The 20029-nt window shown below is 33.6% G+C and overlaps 2 protein-coding genes across 2 annotated transcripts; one reads left to right on the top strand and one right to left on the bottom strand.

The window, feature by feature from the left end:
• Positions 1 to 2316: 2316 nt before the first annotated feature.
• Positions 2317 to 2682, top strand: LOC115984726. The gene has a single exon (XM_031107743.1). It carries the CDS (start codon positions 2317 to 2319, stop codon positions 2680 to 2682), a length of 366 nt encoding a protein of 121 aa, XP_030963603.1.
• A 10947-nt stretch (positions 2683 to 13629) lies between these two features.
• On the bottom strand, positions 13630 to 18578 carry LOC115983254 (protein SCO1 homolog 1, mitochondrial). Its single transcript, XM_031105900.1, has 7 exons — positions 18360 to 18578; positions 17797 to 17970; positions 17586 to 17676; positions 15700 to 15912; positions 14520 to 14609; positions 14291 to 14423; positions 13630 to 14090 (listed from the first exon to the last, which is right to left on the bottom strand). Exons 1-7 carry the CDS (start codon positions 18480 to 18482, stop codon positions 13979 to 13981), a joined length of 936 nt encoding a protein of 311 aa, XP_030961760.1. The 5' UTR covers positions 18483 to 18578; the 3' UTR covers positions 13630 to 13978.
• Positions 18579 to 20029: the final 1451 nt, after the last annotated feature.

Here is a 20029-nt window from a genome sequence, read left to right as displayed (position 1 = left end):
ACTTACATAAATATCCTATAAATATCCCATTTCTACACTACCAATATTCTAAGTTTTCTCAATCAATAAAACTTTCATTTACTCTTTTAAAAATGAAAATAAAAGGTTTTTGCTAATACAACTGATCTTTGTCAAACCGTCGAACCTAATTACATGAATAATTTTCCCTCAAGTCTTGTTTTATATTTAATCTTGACAAGCAGTACCCTTCAATTTATTTATTTATTTTTTATTTTTTAAACTTGTGAAATACTGCAAGTTTGATAACTTGTATGGCTTGGACTTCTCCTCAAGTTGAATCTGTAATTAGGCTATGGCTCCCAAACCTAAGAAAATCCTCCTATCCAATTTTTATTTTTATTTGACGCTAAATTACAAAATACACAATGTTCTTGTCTTGGATTAAATTTAGTCATGTAATTTCACTTTTATTTAATTCAACCTTTGAAGTATCAACTTTATTCATTAAGTCCTCCCGTTTCCATTTGAATTGTGGCGACAGTGGCCCCAAAACGACCTCATTGTTTGGTCTTACATTTTATATATATATATATATATATATATCTCTATCTCCAAAGACTTTTTCCAGCCGTTTCTCCACTCAACCCATTTTCTTCTTTTTATTGCTTTTTTGAGCTAATGGCAGTTAGGTGTGTCCTGTGTGATTCTGATGCATCTCTCTTTTTGAGAAGAGCTATTATAGATTTGTGGGGCTTCCAAGCCCTGTATATTAAAGAGAATCCAATAACTCAAGATAAGTTGCATTTGCTCTTCTAATGTGTATAATGCAGTTTTAAATGTTGCAATATCTTGGAGTTTATAACTTAATCAATATCCATCAGGCACTTTTGGTGTGGTGGTCACTTTACAAGTATAAGTGCTGGTGGGGTGTAGAGGGCAAGAGCTAAGATTCGAGTCTCCAAAAGGGAGTTCACACACATATACACTTAAATTGGGTTAAAGTGAAATTTCTATCTTGTTAAAAAAATAAAAAAATAAAAAAAAATAAATAAATAAAAAAAACCTAATGAACCACTTTATGGGAATGGCATTGGCATTGTTTTGTGGTAGGTTTCCCTCAACCGTGGCTTGCCCCAAATGAGCTCTTCAATACTTAATAATCCCTAACTTGTGTACAATTCTGGCCACTAGAAATTAGAATCTAAGATCTGGTTCTGATCAAACCCCTGTACTAATTTTCCACAAGTTCATAAATTTCTCTTTTTGTTTCTCTTTGAAATTGGAAAATCTTATTTGGGTTCAAGGAAAATGTAAGCAAAGAGAGCGTTGGTTATTGCCTCTGTGACATTTGTTTGGTAATTGACAATTTGTATCTATTAGTGTTCATTGATTTTTGCCATTTTATATTTTAATTGACAATAGCATATATTTAAATATATATATTTATTTATCTTTATTAATTAGTTGCATTTTTTAAATTAAAAATATTCAAAGAAAAGCAAAACACCGTAGTTTTCAAATACTTTATGCCAATTCCCCTAACAAAACTAGAGGATGCAAGTTATAATTTTTTCTCTTTTTTATTTATGTATAATTCTTTTATTTTATTTTATGATTGTAAAAAATGTTGGGGGTAATTTGCAAGAGTAGTATTATTGTTAGCAACTATTTTTTTAGTTGGCATGTTTTGGAAACATTTTAACGAACTAGCATCTCGAGCATTAAAGGGTCGAGATCAGTGACAAAAATTGAGTCCTTCAAACTCAAGTTCAAATTTGATGTGGAAGAAAAAAGCCACATGGAAATTGAGGTTGTAAAGACTTGAGTTCCATAGAGATGAGAAGAAGAACGAAGAAGGAAACCCAACAGAACAAAGAATATAAACCCAGAGCAAAGAAGAAGAAACCTAGAACATCACAAACCCACAAGGAATTTTTTTCCAAAAAAAAAAAAAAACCCAACCTTAATAATGAAGTTGTGGACTGATTTGGCCTGGGATTGTTTAGTCGTTGCCCAAATTGATCGAAAATCAAACGACAAGGGCCTCGAATAAATGGGTCCCAAAACGAAGAAGAAGCCCAATAGAAGAAGAACAGAATGAAGATGAAGACAAAGAAAAAATCTTAGGAAAATGAAGAAACCTAGAACGAAGGAACACGGTATTTCTTATTGAAGGTAGAGACTCGAGCTCCACGTGGATTTTTTTCTTCCGCCTTAGATTGGAAATCAAGTTTTATAGACTCGAGTTGCACACTGAACTCGAGTTTCAAAGACTTGAGATGCTAGTTTGTTTTGCAAACTTGACAACTAACTAAAATATTTCAAAATTAATGATAAATGCAAAAGAAATTCAAAATGTTGGTTAACAGGGAGAAGGAGAAAAGACAAAAGTACCTACGTCCCATGAAGGTTATCAAAGTGGTGCACATAGCAAGCCCCATGAAGGTTAAGACTAGTGCCTCAAAGTTCAGGGACCTTGTTCAGGAGCTTACTGGTCAAGACTCAGACACAGCAAGGTATATGGAGGTTAATGGTGGTGATAATCAAGGTTCATTTACCTTTTCTGACCAACAATTGGGGGTTGATATTAATGATGGGGTGTCTAATAAGTTGCCTTTGTCAAATTCCTGTGGTGAGTTTTTGCCTTACTCAGAGTCTTATTTCAAGCCATTTAATGAACGTCTTCAGTTTGATGTGCTTGGAAGCTTGGGTCCAATCTAAAAATGTTGTATAAGCTTTATTTTTAGTTTTAAGGTATGAGTTTAATTACACTTGTGTATGTAACAAATCATATTAATTTTAATACTAATATTTAAGATTTTAGCTCAGCCTAGTGTTTGATGACTTGCTCTTCTCTTTGGTGATAGATTAATTGAGGATGTGTTTTGAAAATTTGAAGCAGTTCATATAACTGGCCAGAAATAACCTCCTCAAAATAAAAAAATAAAATAAAAAATAAAAGAAAGAAATATTTCATAAAAAACCCACAAAAAAAGAAAAAAAGAAAAAAAAAAGAAACAGAAAACAAAATATACCTAGGCAGTTTTTTCTTTGTTTGTTATGGTTTTGGGAGAAGAGATGGCTGTTCTAAAGTGGTTTCAAAACGAGGTAACAGTTCAACAAATGATTCACTTTTTTTTTCTTTTTGACAGGAGATAGTAGAGGAGTTTATAATATTCAAGGTTTTTCTGGTATTGAGTGTTACAATTGATAATCTATAACTAGTATCTTGAATGATCTTAAATCTTATTTTCATTCTCAAAAAAAAAAAAATCTTAAAGCTTAACTGTGAATTATCTTATTTGAACGATCTTAAAGCTTATTTATGCCTGTTGTTTAGCACTGTTTCTTCTCTGCCTTTAGCTTCTATTCTTCAACTTTTTCTTGCTTATCATTCTGATAAGAAATGAAAGAATTCCATCCCTTCGAGACACGCTTGCAGAAAGGTCCTTGCCAAACAATCGTGACTAAATTGCAGTTGAGATATCAACATTAAAGAAAGGAATGTCCGCTACTTCCATTGCTAGAATTCTCTGAACACAAATGTAGTTCAAAAGTTTAGCTGATAAGCAAAAAAGATTCAAAGAAATTATTAACTCACTCGTTCATAAATGAAAAGTAAACATTAAGAAGTTCATAAACAGAAACTCAAGCTAGAACACACACATGCATGCGTGCACACAACAAATAATCACAGGTTACAAAAATGAAAAATCTTATTGTAGAGATTAGGATTTGAACTGTTTTTTTGTTGAAGTAGTAAACTTTTGAAGAAATTTTCAGATAAATTGTGTATATAAAGTCGTAAACTTTCAAGAAAAAACTGTAAAAACAAAAAATTTGTTCAACAAATTACCATTCAAATTAAAATAAATAAATAAAGTAGCTCAGCAACAATAGATTCAAACCCGAGATCAAAGTTAAGAATAAAAAATAAATTACCTTAGCAATGGAGAGAGAGTGCTAGGAACCTAGCCAAGTTTCAGAGCACTGTCCAGATCGCGCCACCTTACCGCCCAAATCACGCCGCCTATTATTCTTACTTTAAATAATATTTTTTCCTCCTATTATTATTGTTCCTAAGGAAATTGGTTTTTAATTTGGAAGTTACATTTGCCCAATTGTGCCAATGCTTATGTAAAAACATTATTAAGATATTTGGCATTATTTCAAAACCGATGGAAGATGCACATAAATGTATTATGAAGATAATGGATTATTTGTTTTGTTTTTATTAACTTATAGGTCTTAATTGTTGTAGTTTAACTTATTTTTCAGAATAGAGAGAACATATTAACCGACACTTCAAACACCAACCCCATACCTATACTTGAAGTATAGCATCAACTATAGTTAAGTGTAGGGGTGTCCATGGGTTGGTCCAGGTCGGGTTTATGCCCAACCTGCAACTGACTCGCTTACATCGGGTGGCCGATCTAACGACCCACCACCACCAACCGTCGACGACCTTGAGTCGAGTTGGATCAGTCTCTAGTGGACGACGGTCGGGTCAGTCGGCCTCGGTACTGAGGTAAACCATGGAATCTTTGCTGGATTGAAGCTCAAAACCACCGCACAAGCCCAGATTTCAGAGAAAATCACAAGATCTAAGCAAAAATTGAAGCACAAAGCACTATATCAAGCCTAAATTTGAGCAAAAGCACCACATCAAGCAAGAATCGAAGTAAAAATCAAGCCCAGATCTGAGCAAAATCGAAGCAAAAGCACCACATCAAGCTGGATCTAAGTAAAAATCGAGCAAAATCTTCATCTCCCCGCCGGATCTAAGCAAGAAAACCAAGATCTTCACTGAATCTAACCAAAAACTACCAAACTTCTCACCAGAATATCGATGAATTTGAACGGATTTGGGTAAAACCGACGTTCTTTCTTCGCTTTTGTCGGTCGGATCGGATATATCGGGTTTTGAGGAAGAAAACCCGCCTTTCGACCCGCCTAAATCAGTTTTTGGTGGCGGAGACTCGTCTTTGTCCATCACCGGCGTTGGGTTGGTTGGTTATCGGGGCGGCCCGGGCTGTTTAGGCGAGTGGGTCGGTTTCCGGGTTCTGATGGACACCCCTAGTTAAGTGATTATTTTGTAAAATAGTAATATTTGATTGATCGCAATTTTGTATATTCCATTTACTATAGAAGTTCCCAAGGAATTCATTAGAGGAATGTTTCCAATAAAAATTGTTTGTTCTTGCATATCTATACCGTTTTTCCAAATTAATCCCGCGGATACATATAATTCAGAAGAATATGTGAGCGATTCATATACAACATCTCTTTCCTTTATCACCGGTTCTACCAATTGATATGTTTTCACAAATAATTGAAATTCAATTTCTTGATTTATATCTTCCATTTTTAGAAACTTATAAAGTTATTCTGTTAAGCCCTGATCAATGAACCTACGAAACCCTTTAAATTGCATTTGATTAAACCCAGGTATTGTATACATTCCCTCATTTCTACCCCCAAGCATTTTAATTTCCTTTTTTCTATATATATATATATATATATATATATATATATAAACCATTCATTGTTTGCTCATCCTTCATCGAATCATATGGATTGATCTAGCAATGATCTAATTTTGTAAAATAGTAATTTTATTAACTGGAGTGACTATTTTTTTTTACTAAAGACAAGATGAGCCATGTTGATTTCAAAACAAAAAGTGTCATGGTGATGTTTTTATGAAGTGTTTTCTTAAGAATGGCCTAAAATCATTAGCCAGATAGCCATTTAGCATTACCTTACCTATATTTGAAGTATAGCATCAACCTTACCTATACTTGAAGTATAACATGTGTATTTGGTGCTTCTCGCCCGGAAGGTTAACGCCAACGTCAACAATTGAGGGGCCCATTGCCTTTACTCACTCTCACTCACATGTATTACCCTTACTCACAAATCTCCCGAAGCTCACTCATGAACTCTCAATCATGAAGCTTAGATCTCACTTGGAAGGGGTTAGAGCTATGGCCTCTTTGGTGAAGAAAATGATGATGGTTTGGAGGAGGTATGTTAAGATTAGGGTTAGTATTGAGATGCAGAAATTGGATGAATCTCTCTTGGAGATGCAAAGGATGAGTAAGAGAATTAGGCTCTTGAGAGCCCAGAAGCACAAAGAATTTCTTCGCATGGCAATGTCAAAGATTTTTACCCATCAAACTGGGAATTATCTGATGAGTAAAAAAGGAAATCTTTCTTGCCATTGATGTTAAAATTTCTTCAAATTCTTCATCGAGAATCGTGATGGATAGGCTGAAAGTATTGGAAGGCCACCTTTCCATTTGCAATATCTAAAATTTGTAATGCCGCCTTACTACTGGGAGAAGTTCATTTATATGTTGAATCATTCTATTGGACAGAAGACACACCCCCTACTCCAGAATGAAGATGGTGGTAAAAATGATTAGATGTGCACATTCGCAAGATGAGGCTTCTCTTTTTGAGTTAAATGGATGATTTTGGGTTGATGAACTGGCATTCATCTTCTCTTTTTTGAGGTAAAGATGAACTAGTGTTCAATCTTTTTTTTTTTTGGGGTTAAATGAATGTTAAGGATAGAGATAATCTGCAGATTCGCAAGAATGAATGTTAAGAACAAAAATGTTTCTTTTATTGAGAAAAAAGAATTTTTTTAGTCAAGATCTTCATTTTTTGTAAGTCATCTCTTACTTGAAGAGAATTGGTATGTCTACCAATTATCATAAGTTTTTTTTTTTTTTTTGGTCATCTTAAAATAAGGCTCCTAAAAGAAAATGAAGTAAAAAATATGTTATATTTTCATAAGACCTCTATATCTATTTGCATTTTATGCACTTGGCTAACAATGGGAAATATATAAGTTTAGTCATTTTAGGAAACTAGTCATTTATCGCAATTCTACGTTATTAAAATCGATATGTTTATGTTGGGTGATGGTCACAAGACTTTTTTTTTTTTTTTGGGTTTTTGGTGGGAAAGGATGAATGCAGTTGTAAACAGTCGTTATGTACACCATAATATGGACAAGATATTCAAGCATAGTTTTTTTTTTTTTTTTTTTTCTAAGTTGTTTGCAAATGACACCTGCTCCATAGTGATTATTGTTTATCATTAGGCCAAGACACTAATTGATTTTTGACATATGTAGAGTTCAAACCAAATTTCTTATTTGATTATAAGAAATTTTATCAGTTGAGTTAACTGAAAACTATTTGTTAAGTAATCATACATATTTTTAAAAATTGGATTGTTCAATTATTAGACTCAATCTTTTTGTCTCCTTAATTGTTTGAATTCTAGGTGGGTTCTAATTAGCTTCATTGGTAAAGTTTAATGACAATTGTAAGATAAAAAAAATTGAGAGCTTATTATGAGATGATATTAATCTATTGAGGATTGATTAATGATCATTATTAGTAAAACTAGTAGCAAACCCACGCGATGCGTGGGAATAAATAATTATTTTGTATTGTAATATAATGCATAATTTTTCTCTAAATTTTTTTAAAGATAATTTGCTCTCCCTTAAAATTAAAAAATTTCTATTCGGTTCAATTAAGTCTACTTCAGTCCAATTTGGTCCACTCGATCAATTTAGGTCCCCCTTTAGCCTTAAATTGATTCTTTTTTTAGGTTTTCTTTTCAATTTTAGCTCAAAAATTCATTTTTTTCCCCTCAATTTTATGGTTGAAAAGTATGAAATTTTATTATATTTGGGCTACAATCTTTATTTTGAGCTAAAAAATATAAATAAAATACTAAAATAAACATTAGAAATTAGAAATATGAACCCTACAAATGAAATAAAAATGATAAATATTCAAAAGTCTTAGTTGGTCTACATTGGTTCTATTTAGTCAATTCTGTCCTATTCGGTCCTCTATAGTCAATTTCATTTACTAAAGTTCTATTCTGTCCAATTCGGTCCATTTGGTATTTTTCAATCCACTTCGGTCCATTCAATCAACATTAGCCCTATTTTGTCCACTTCGGTCCTATTTGGTCGATTTTGTCCACTTTGACCCTATTCGGTCCATTCTATCTGCTTTGGTTCTATTTGGCTCTATCCGATCCAAATTGGTCCTATTCGGTTCATTCTATCCACTTTGATCCACTTCAACCCTATACAATCCACTTTGGTCCTATTTGATCTATTTTGTCCACTTTGGTTCTATGCAGTCCATTCTATCCACTCCAATTCTATTTTATCCACATTAGGTTATTTGGTCCACTTCGGTTCAATCTATCCACTTCGATCCAATATGGTTCTGCTCAATTCATTTGGTCTTATTCGTTCCACCTTGTTCCTATTTGGTCTTATTCTGTCCATTTAGTTCACTTTGTTCTATTTGATCCAATTCGGTCCATTCGAATGACTTCGGTTCATTTTGGTTCACTTCGATCTATTTTTGTGCACTTACATAATGAGAAAAGACATGTTTGAGTTGAAAGCACCTTAGCTAAATCCAAATTTATATATATATATATATATATATATATATCTCGAACTCGTAATATCTAAAATCTTAAGCACAACATTTATTGTTGTTAAACTTTTGTTAAGCCACATTTATGTAGCATTTTAGTCCACTTTGGTATTACTAAATTTAAGTGAAAGTCTTTCTAAATATAAAAGCTATGAATATACAAATATAATCTTTAGGTTAATTATTCATTTGTTTTAACATTGTTACTTTTAAATGAATGGCATGAGGTTGATTATACATTTAAGCAAAATTCATAACTTATACTAAATATGTATAATTTATTCTCTAAATTTTATTTGAGAGAGAGAGTACTTGTGATTGGGAACTAAAAAATTCAACACCAAAATGTATAAACCCAAAATAGAGTTTTAAAAATCACAAAGATTCATCAATATAAGGTAGAGTTGAAAGAAAGAATAAAAAATAAATAAAACAACCACTTTTCAAGAGAGAATGTGAAATATAATAATGAGAAATTTATAGAAAATAATATAAGAAGAAAAAAAGTGAAAATAAAAAATAGAGCAATAAACACCAAATTATCCAAGTCATATTATGTAATAAAATAACATTATATTTGTAGGGTCACAATTTGGGGCCCAAGCCCAAAATGTATAGAGTTTTGGTTCAATGAGCTCAATACAATGAATTTGTAAAGAATGAGTCAAAGAACTAGATCTTAATGAGTTGGACAACGGCTAGAATTGAATTGCATGGCATTCAAACACAAGCCAATGATGCTAATATCAATAAACTTCTAGTGTGAGGAGGTTAAATTTGGATATAATGATCACTCTAGAATATCAGAATGATTTTGATTGCTTTTCTATTTTTTTTTCTCTCCCTCTTTTGATCCCCATCTCATGGAAGATCTCTCGCATTATATAGCTTCTTTTGGATCATTTTGATCCTACACTTGTTGATCATCTGAGTCCCTACTTGAGTACCCGTCCCATCAGACACCCCTTTCAGCCTTCTGTGAGTTGTGGTAACCAAGGCAGCACTGTTCAGAGGTCTTCTCCACATAAATGCGGCCAGAAAAGTAGCTGCAATGCATTTAATGCGATGGTAGCAGCTTTTCCTTAGATATTTTGAGTTTTTTTCCTTCTCGTATGTTCATGAGGCACATTTTTATCGTTAGAGCCTTTTGGAGTGTCACTTTAATTACTAGAATACACGCTTGGACTACATTCGTCATATTCGAGGAGGTATTCCTCCTCGGATCTCCTTCCATTCATCCCCCGCTTCTGAGACTTTAGCTGGGAGACCCTTAATAACTACTCATTCCTCCTTGGATTTGTCTATGTCCTCGGATAAGGCCCAAGGCCCAATACGCTACTTTGGACCCTAGTCCCTACAATATTCTTATATACAATCTTTATAATGCAATATGATAAAATAAATGTAATAGAAAATAATAAAAAAGATAACAACTTAAAAACACAAAACTTAATCACATTAACCCAAAGTAGAGTTTCAAATAATGCAAAAATTCATCAACATGAAGTAGAGATACATGAAAAATATATTTAAAAAACCCCCCCAAAAATGAAAAAAAAAAATGAGAGAGAAATAATCTTTTGTGTGTGAAAAAAATTATGAATAGAATGGAAAAGAGAATTGTAAATTTATAGTAAGAGGAGGGGAATAAGAAAAGCAAAAAATCAAGGAAGATAAAGGGATGGAGGAGATGTGATATTAAGGTAGATAATAGTGGAGAGATGAAAAGGTAAAGTGGATGGAAAAAATTAGAGAGAGTATAACAATAAGTTGGGAAATTAATAAGAAAAAAAATAAAAATAAGAGAGAGAATGTTGAAAATTGGTGGATGATGTGGCTTAACGAGAGTGTAATAGTAATAAATACTATGCTTCACCTTTCATGCATATTGCATGGGTTCGAGCACGCCCATCAGCACTTTGTGGGTGCCCTATCCATTTGTGCCTTAGGGCGAGTTAAGTGTTGTTATGGTAACTCCCAAGCAACGTAGCCGCACGAGTTCCCCCCCCCCCCCCCCCAAAGCTCTTTTTTTTTTACTAAAAAAAAAACGAAAAAAAATGGGTTGATAATATGGTCGTTGATGTGACTCAACAAGAACCTAACAACAATAAATACTAAGTTTCAACTTATATATATATATATATATATATATCATTTCTTGCAAGCTATATTTTTCCTTATTAAATTCAACATTTATGATTTGTAAAAGAAAAGTGTTATGTCCATAATATTTTTACAACAAATCATAGATGGTAAATTATTATTGGTTCTAATTTGAACTAATCACTTAAATTATTTTTTTACTCACCAATAATAGCCAATAACAACCTACCATAGCATTTCTTGATCGATTTGGATACTCAAGTCATAAGAGTATGTGAAATGATTGATTTTAATCTCATGGCCCAATAAGTGACCAACAACAAAAATTACCAATAACAAAACTATTAAAAACATTAAGCTCAATTAACCAATTATACTCAAAACAAATAACTTGTCCCTTTTAAAAAAAATTTGCTTAGGATTATCGGTTGTTGTTTGAAATCACATTTTTGCTTAGGATTATCGGTTGTTGTCATTGAGGATTCTCAATTGTTCTTTCTCTTCTTTAATTTTATCGGGAAACAAACAAAGATGGGGAGGGTATTTTTCATCTTTAACTGTAAGTGGTATATAGTCTAGCTCAACAAGTGAATTCAAAAGTCAATGTGGTGCACACGAAAGCAAATTTTGTCATACTTATCACCAAAACATATGGCAGAGGGTTTTTATGGGAGTCAATCTTGGGTTTCAAATTTCAATAGTTTAAGGTAATAAATGTAATTAGGCTGAAAGATTAAGGAACAAAACGTAATTTGCCCAAATTTAATTAACAATGAGACTTAATCTGGGGCTTCGTACGTGACCAATATCCTAATTGAATCATGAAGTTTTAGATGGCTCCAGCTTGAAATTTGAATATAAATCAATTTGGCCCATCTTGTGTTCATTTTAATAGTTTTGAATTGATGCCTCATTGCCTTGTAAGGTTTATGTCTTGCTGTGCTTTGGGCTTTACCAAGTAGAATGTTTAGCCCAATTTTTCTTTAGTTACTCTTATCCAGGCTTTGTCGGGTTGTTGGACTTGGCTTTATTGTTTATATATGTTTCAATTTCAACCCTTCTCATCATATTGGGCTGCCTGGCCTGCTGTCTTTTCAGCTGAGCTGCATAGCTAGCCCATCAGTGTTGTTTCTTCGATATGTTGGGCTTCTTAACCTCATGGACTTCTTCGATACTTCTCCTAAGAGCATCCACAGTAGATACTTCTTCTAAGAGCATCCACAGTAGTAGATCTATAATTTTAGCTATTTAGCAACACCAAAACTTACTTTATCTATTTTACCTACACACATATTGCAACAGTGAATCTATTTTAGCTCTCAACAGAATAAAATAATATAAACATCACACTAAAATAATATATCTACTACAATAAAATAATATATCCACTCAAAAAAAAAATACATACTACTACTACAAAAAAAAAAAAAAAAAAAAATCACAAATGGCACAATCAACAACCACTACCAAAGAACAACCAACCAACAACTACACAAACAGCACAATCCACTTTTCCACTGCCAAAGAACAACCACCCACCAACTACACAAACCCAGACCACCATCAAACCCACCATCTAAGCTTGATCGAGAGAGAGAAGACTAGCCATCGCCATCACCATCGCTGTCGCCAATCACGCCATCTCCGACCCACTATTTATCTTATGCTCCAAATTAGCCATCGCCAACTCACTAACCCATGCTATCGCCGACCCACTAACTCACGCCATCCACGAAACCCACCGACCCATGCCATCGTCGTTCACACCATCCACGAAACCCACCGACCCAATCGCCGATCACACCATCCACGAAACCCACTGACCCACGCCATCCACGAAACCCACCGACCCAATTGTTGATCACACCATTCACGAAACCCACCGACCCATGCCATCGCCGATCAGCGAAAAGAAGAGAGAAAAGATAGCGAAGAGGTAGAGAAGGAAGAGAGAGGCTGAGACGAAAAGGAAGAGAAGGCAGAGAGAGAGAGAGAAAAAAAAAGAATATTTTAATGGAAAAGGGGGAGAGAAGTTAAATATATATATATATATATATATATATATATATTTATATAGTTTTGTGTTACAGTGCACATCTATAGATAGATGTGCACTGTAGCTGAACATCTAAATTTTTTACTTATGCCTCTATTGTTGCAGCGTGAATTTTGTGATAGCTATTTAGCACCACTGCTGTGAGTGCTCTAAGCTAAGTAGCTAACCTACTCTTCACTAGTTAAAGAGTCAGATATCTTGAATTCTTGATAATGGAGCTGACAAAATTTTAGGGTCAAACTTTTTCATAAATTATTGAGTTTATGAGTTGTAATTAGTGGAAATAAAAATCGTGGTTGTGACTTATGTGAAAATAATGTAAAATTTAGTATTTTCAAATCATGATTTTTCATCTCTGTAAATGCATAAAGTTATAAAAATAAGTTGTGATTTCATAGAATAAGTTATGAAAATAAGTTACAAATCACAACTTTTATATATATATATATATATATATATATATATAGATATGATAGAGTTAATCTATGGATAAATCGCATGGTGAATGAATAGGATAAAGCTTCTACATTTTGCAATAGAGATAACAAAAGAGGACTTATGGTAGAAGTCAACATAAGTATATATTGGTGACGTGGACATTACATGTTAATCTTGAAAATTATATAAAGTGCAAATAATTATAGTTTAGCGTGAAAATTGTGAGTGAATATATACATAAAATGGAGAAAGAAGTGTTATTTGAGTTAGGATTAGGTAGTTCAAGTGCTCTCATATAATGGTTGGATATTACGAATACCCTTAGGATAATTGTTAATAAACCATAATAAAAAAAATTTGACATCACTTTCATAAGAAATATAAAAAGTTATCAATAATATTTATTTTTTTATCATTCTTTTAATCAAATGTTTCTAAAAATAGTTCCTAAAATTGGTTAATAACATTTCCCTTAAAAAAAATAGACCGCCAATTAACAAATTGTGCTGAATTTGTACAGAAATTGATTTTTTTAGAACAATTTGTATGGAAATTCTAAAGTTAGGGCATTTATTGTGTCACTACTTTGCAAAACTGACAATAATGAATATCTCAGTCAGCCAATCTGCTGTTTCCATCATCACATGCAACTGATTGAAGTTTTGATTCAGTCATGAAAAATAATTCAGCTTTAAATTTATCTACCAAGAGAACACCTTGGCTTACAACAATGAACTTGGCAATGTAACAACAATCTAAACTTTCCAATCGCAAGTAGGACAATTACCTTCTGGCTTCTGGGCACAAAATTCATTATCGAAACTGCAACACTCCAGGAATTCAAAAAATGAAAAAGGTAGTGTCTGAAAGAAGATAGGCTTAAAAATTAACCATACAAAAGTGCTTTTAGGGGGGAATATATATGATAATACTACTGCTTCTTGTACTGCTTGATCTCTTTCACTATGCCATCTGCCAGTGCATCAACATCATTGTTTTTCCCAAAGAATTTTACAAATTGCATGTTTGGGCTCATCAAGTACCTGCACAAGATTTCCATAGATATCATCATATTTGATTCAATGAGGATTGTTTAACAGGAACATTTATTAACAGACATTAAGTACATTAACAGTAATATAAGCCAATATCATAGATTAATTAATATGCTGATAATGATGAAGTTGATTAGGTATAAAAAAAAGAGGTATGGCATAAGAGAGCAAAAAAAGATTATACATACATGACTATAGAGTGATCGACAAGATAATCAGAATCTTCCTCTGCTGTCTTCATATAATAAACTCGATATGCACGAGCAACACTCCGTACCTCATCCGAGGTACCAGTTAACCCAATTAACTTTGGATGGAACTCTGGATAGGTAAATTGCAGAATTAAACTTCATAGTAAAAATAAGCAACTAGATCTACATAGTGCATTTAAGCAGTGTACTACATCTTAAGAATCACCTTTGACATATTCGCGTACTTGCTCAACAGTATCTCTCTCTGGATCAACAGAGATGAAAACAGGTACAATTTCAATCCCTGCTTTTTCCTCTGCAAGCATTAAAGTAAGAAACTTAGAATACAATGATCATCAATCCACCACCATGCAACCACAGCTTTTGCCATAATTATTAATCCTAGACCAGATATTGACATGGTCAAGATTCCAGGTGACCTAATCACTGTTCTTGACCAGTAGGAAGACTAAATTATACATAATATCTAGTACAACATAATACTAAACAAAAACAAAAACCAAAGGTTAGTCCTAAATTTTTTGAGTTTGGCTATGGATCCTCAACAAATTCGTTAGAGTCAGCCCAATGTATTGATTGTATTCATTGGTGCCATAAGAATTAATATTGCACATGGCTCACCCAAAAAGGCATGTAATGCACGATTGGAATCTTCCCATGAAATATATTCAGCCCAATGTCAAATCCCCCCCCCTCCCCCCCAATTTACAAGAATTCAATTTATAAGCATAATGGCAAATACTAGTATGGTCCATTGCATGCACTGGATCAGCCTAGGCCAGGCATCAATTCAACAATCTGACTGGCCTGGCCAGTGATGGTGTGGTTACCATCATTGAGACAATGCATAGTCCGCAAACGGAATCAGGGTAAATTTCTGAGTACCAGCTTTTGTTCCATTCAAAATGAATCCTATAATAACCTCATACCAAAAACATCAAAGACAAAAATTATGGAAAGAGTATTTGTTGTTGTTGTTGTTGGTTTTTGTGTGTGTGTGTGTTATACAAATCACATATCAAACAAGACCTTCACTTCACCCCCATTCTAAACCTGATTGCCATCTCAAAGTCACGGTGTTACAAATGTCCACTAGTATTATGTTAGAAAGTAAGGACTTCTATAAGGTTATGGACACCAGACAACATCGTAGAATAAGTCCATACGCAGAGAAAAAATGCTACCAATCACCAAGAAAATTAACTTCAGATATATCATAATATATTCAAATGCAAGAATTGTTCTTATTGTGTTATATCAGAATCAGAGCAACTAAGAGAATGTCAACATGACACGTGTTGCAGGATCAGATGGTATAAAGAAAATTTTTCACTAGCAAACTATAGATCCACCTGCTGTCCATCGAATGAACACCAGCAACTTACTTATTTTATCCACTGCAGTAGCTAACTTCTGCAGCTCGTCTGGACAGATATCAGGGCAGTGAGTGAAACCAAAATATATCAACGTCCATTTCCCCAAAAAGTCTCTATCAGTTACCTTCTTCCCATCATGGTTGATAAGATTGAATGGACCTCCAATCGCTGCTTTTCCAGCAGAAGGTCCCTGTTTCACAGCCTTTGAAGCATTGTTAATTTCTGCAGCAATATGAATTCAACAAATTCATTAAAAAAAAAAAAAAAAGAGAGAGAGAGAAAAGAAAAGAAAATGTTAGCATATTATACATAAGAGGACAAGCATTTACAGTGCTGTAAATCAAGAACCAGACCACCAAACAGGCTGTTCATGAATCCAAATAACTCTGTACAATCAGCTAATGTAATTAAAATTACAATTAATATTAGGTGGTTTACATTCTTTCTTCTCCCTCTACTAAGAGTGAACATATTATTGAAAAGGAACAAGAGATAAAAGTCATATAAACATTAAAACATGTATATAGATATATAAAATATTCAATAAGTTGAGCAAAACTGCATCACAATTCAAATGCCCCAACTATATAAACTGGCTAGGACATGAGGTCCAAAGGGCTTGGCATGACTGGGTGAAGTTTTCAGGCCTTTATTTTTGTTTTGGCTTTTTTCAGGAATTCAATGGGCATACATGTACATAGTACCTGAGATATTAAATGGCATATAAGCTTGATCACAAGCAATTGACCTGGCCATCTAAAATTGCAGCCAAAAGCCACTAGGTCATGCTCCAAAATAAATTTCTGAGTAGTGTACACTTCATCATATGTATTACTTTACATTTAGAACTCAAACTATATCATTTTCCATGCATCAAGAGACACACCAAATAAACACACCGCAAAAACCCTATACACCAAATATATATATAATGGCATATAAATATAGTTTCACCAGCATTTGTATATGGGCATAAGTGTCAGTTTTCAATTGTAAACACTTTAATGTACAAAAAAAAATGCAAAGAATATTGACAAAAATTAGTCTTTTATATCTTGAACCCTGGACTCAGGTCCTTACTTTTGCATCAATGTAGTGGACCCCACCCAGCAATCATCCCTGCCCCTCTCAAATGTGTCAAACACTAAAACTTGAGCATACCAAGCACAACCAGAAAATTGGTTGCCCTTGAGTGCATTTTGGTTGAATTAACAAACTCTAGTAATCCATCTTAAAGACAAAATATTACCGAAGTCTATGCTCCAAGTGATAGCAATCATAAAAAGCATACAAAACACACAATGATCCAAGAGTGAATGTTAATTAAACAACACTTTCTTTTCATTGGTCATTTACAAACATTCCTAGTAAGTATTGAGCTTATAGCGCCACTTTTTACCCCATACTTATAGGGGAGGAAGTGTTATATGAGCTAGAGCTCATTGGCTCAATTAGCCTTGAAAATTGATGACTATGCAATTAATAAAAACTCACAGCTTCAAAATCAATTCCTAGAATACTTTGTATTCCCCCAATTAACACCGTCCTCCATTAAATGCCAGTCAAAGAATACTTATGATTGTGCTACATTATGCATGATGGATCACATAACATATTTGCTTGAAAGAGGGAGACAAATAATTAGCCTCATAAACCATTTTGACACACATCCTGATGACTATCGTGAGTTACCATGTAAGCCTTTCAAGTCACAGTGGAACGTGACTTGAAAGAATCAAGCATAGGATCTCAAACAAAGAATCAAGAACAGTAACGAACGAGATGCCAACTCACAAGACCAATTCCAAAGGCAAAACTAACAACCATATATCCCCACTCACGAGATAATTCTACCCTCACAACTAATATATACCCAACTCACCATAGTAATCTACCTTCAATATGTTGTTTCTTCTCCCTGTCATAGTAGAAAAGCACTCCTGCTCCCGTAGCAACGAGCAAAAGAAAACTCAACCACGAAATGGGCTGTAGAAGGAGATTTGATCATCAATCATCTCAAACTAAAATTGATTTCACTAATATTAACATCAATTCGAAAAACAAAAAACAAAATGGCATTATATGGAGCAATGAAAAATATAATACCCCTCCACGAACGGCTCTTCCACCATCACTGCTCTTATTTGATTCCCCAGACTTTTCCCCCTCGCCCGAATTAGCATCTCCTTGATTTTCAGGATTAACAGTAGCTGTAGAAGTACTAAACAGACATCTCTGATACATTGCAAATGACTGAATTCCAATTCCTAGAGGCAAAGCCTGAAATACAAAGTTACATATAATATTTTAAAAATCTGACAATTGGACTGTACATCTTCATTGCTCTTAACACGAGCGTCAAAGTTTTGCATTAATCGGATGTTATTTACTATTTGATCCACAAACTCGTGTTTATTCAAACAAAAATGAAAAATGAAATGTAACTATTTGATAATGAGATAGTAAATAATGCAATCTAACAGTTAGATTCATTAAAATACTAATGAAATAAAGTGGAAAATGTGTAAAATCTCATGTTTTGTGTTTGGATGCTGAGAAACTACAGGAAAAGCATGTTTCGATGTTTTTCGCAGAAGGCGAAGCGGAGAATCAACGGTGATTGTTAAACGGAAACGATGAACTCAGAGAAATTTGAGAAGAAAACGAACCGGTTGAAGAAGAGGAAGAGTTCGGTCGGGGATAGGTGGCGAAGGCATCGGCGATCGGCATTGAGCGAGACGGCTATTGAGGAAGCGGAGTTTATTGACGTTTCTGGAGATGATGGACGCCATGGATGATAGCTTGAAGAAGTTCCAAACAGTCAAAAACCCACAAAAAACCCTTCCTTTGTTTTTCTTGTTAGGGGTTCTCGCTTGGGGATTGGTCGATGATGAGACCCGATATGATCTGATGGATCTCGATTCTAGGCCATGCGCTATGGGCCTGATTTTGGGCTCACTGTGGCTTTGGACTCAGCCACCCTTTTTTTTTTTTTTTTTTAAATAAACTGAAACTGAAATTTTTTTACAAAGTTAATTAAGGGTCCGTTTGGATACAGCTGAAAACTGAAAATTGAAACTGAAAACTGAAAAACACTGTAGCAAAATAATTTTTAAATGTGTGAATAGTATCGTGGGACCCATTTTTAATGAAAAAGTTGCTGAAAAGTGAAATTTGTGGGTCCGTGAACAGTACACGATGTGCTGTGATTGGTCCAAAAAAATTTGAAAAGTCAAAGTTTGCGGCTACTGTTCATTGAACAGTGCATAAACAGTAGCCGCAACACCCAAAACGCGTGAAAAAAAAAAGCAGACAAAACGCAAATGCAGTTTTTTTTCAGCCGAATCCAAACGCTCTCTAAATAGTACAATAGGATCTATGAATAATATCAAAAAATGTAATGAGATTTATTAATAATATAAAAAAGAAGCGAAAAACTTAAATAAACTGAAGCAAATAAGCAAATCCAAAACACACTCTTAAGAGGCCTTTAAAAAAGAAAAAAAAAAAGATCCAAAAAAAAAAAAAGATGATAAATTCCATTAACTTATTTGAGCTAATGCTAACCACTAACCAGGTCTAAGATATTCAAAACTGACTAATTTGGTCTTTAAACGAACTTGGTTCCTAAAATAGAAAAGAAAAAAAGACTAATAGGCTAAATAGTGTTTAAGATTTAAATTGGTTTTAAGAACCAAATTTATCAATTTTGAAATATATTGGACTTGATAGGCATTAGCCCAAATTTAATAGAATTTACTAAATAAATAAATAAATATTATTTAATTTTTGTCTTGATTAATATTTGACAATATCCTCATTATCATTTCATTTTTTTGTTGTTAGAGGGGGAAATCATGCAAGCCCAAGATGGGGCACCCTAGCCCAATGAACCGAGCCCAAGACTATGAATTGATCATCAAGCATTATGTCGAGCTAAATGCGGCTCACCTAATCAGTGGCCCAAATATAGCTCATTGGTTACGTTGAGCTTATACCATTAATGACCAAATCCCTGATTTACAACAATCTATACCAAAACAATAGGTAGATCAGCATAAAGATTAGAAACCATACTCCTCCACCTAGATTAGGGCCTCTACTAAAGGCCACTCACCTTCACAGCCCGCATTACTTATAGCAGACAGAGGGCAATGGCCCCCACTAAATTTTTTTTTTTTTAAATTATTATTATATATATGTGTATTAATTTTAGCAATTTTGTTCTATAAAATTACATTTTATTTTCCTTTAACAATATCATTGATTCTTTTAAGAGTAATGCTATACTCACAAACTTTTTTATAACATTTTTACAAACATTTTTGGTAGCAAATTC

This window comes from Quercus lobata, chromosome 4, assembly GCF_001633185.2.
Source record: "Quercus lobata isolate SW786 chromosome 4, ValleyOak3.0 Primary Assembly, whole genome shotgun sequence".
NCBI classification, from domain to species: Eukaryota; Viridiplantae; Streptophyta; class Magnoliopsida; order Fagales; family Fagaceae; genus Quercus; species Quercus lobata.
Note: the sequence above shows the minus strand (reverse complement) of the source record. Positions and strands in the feature narration are given on the sequence as shown.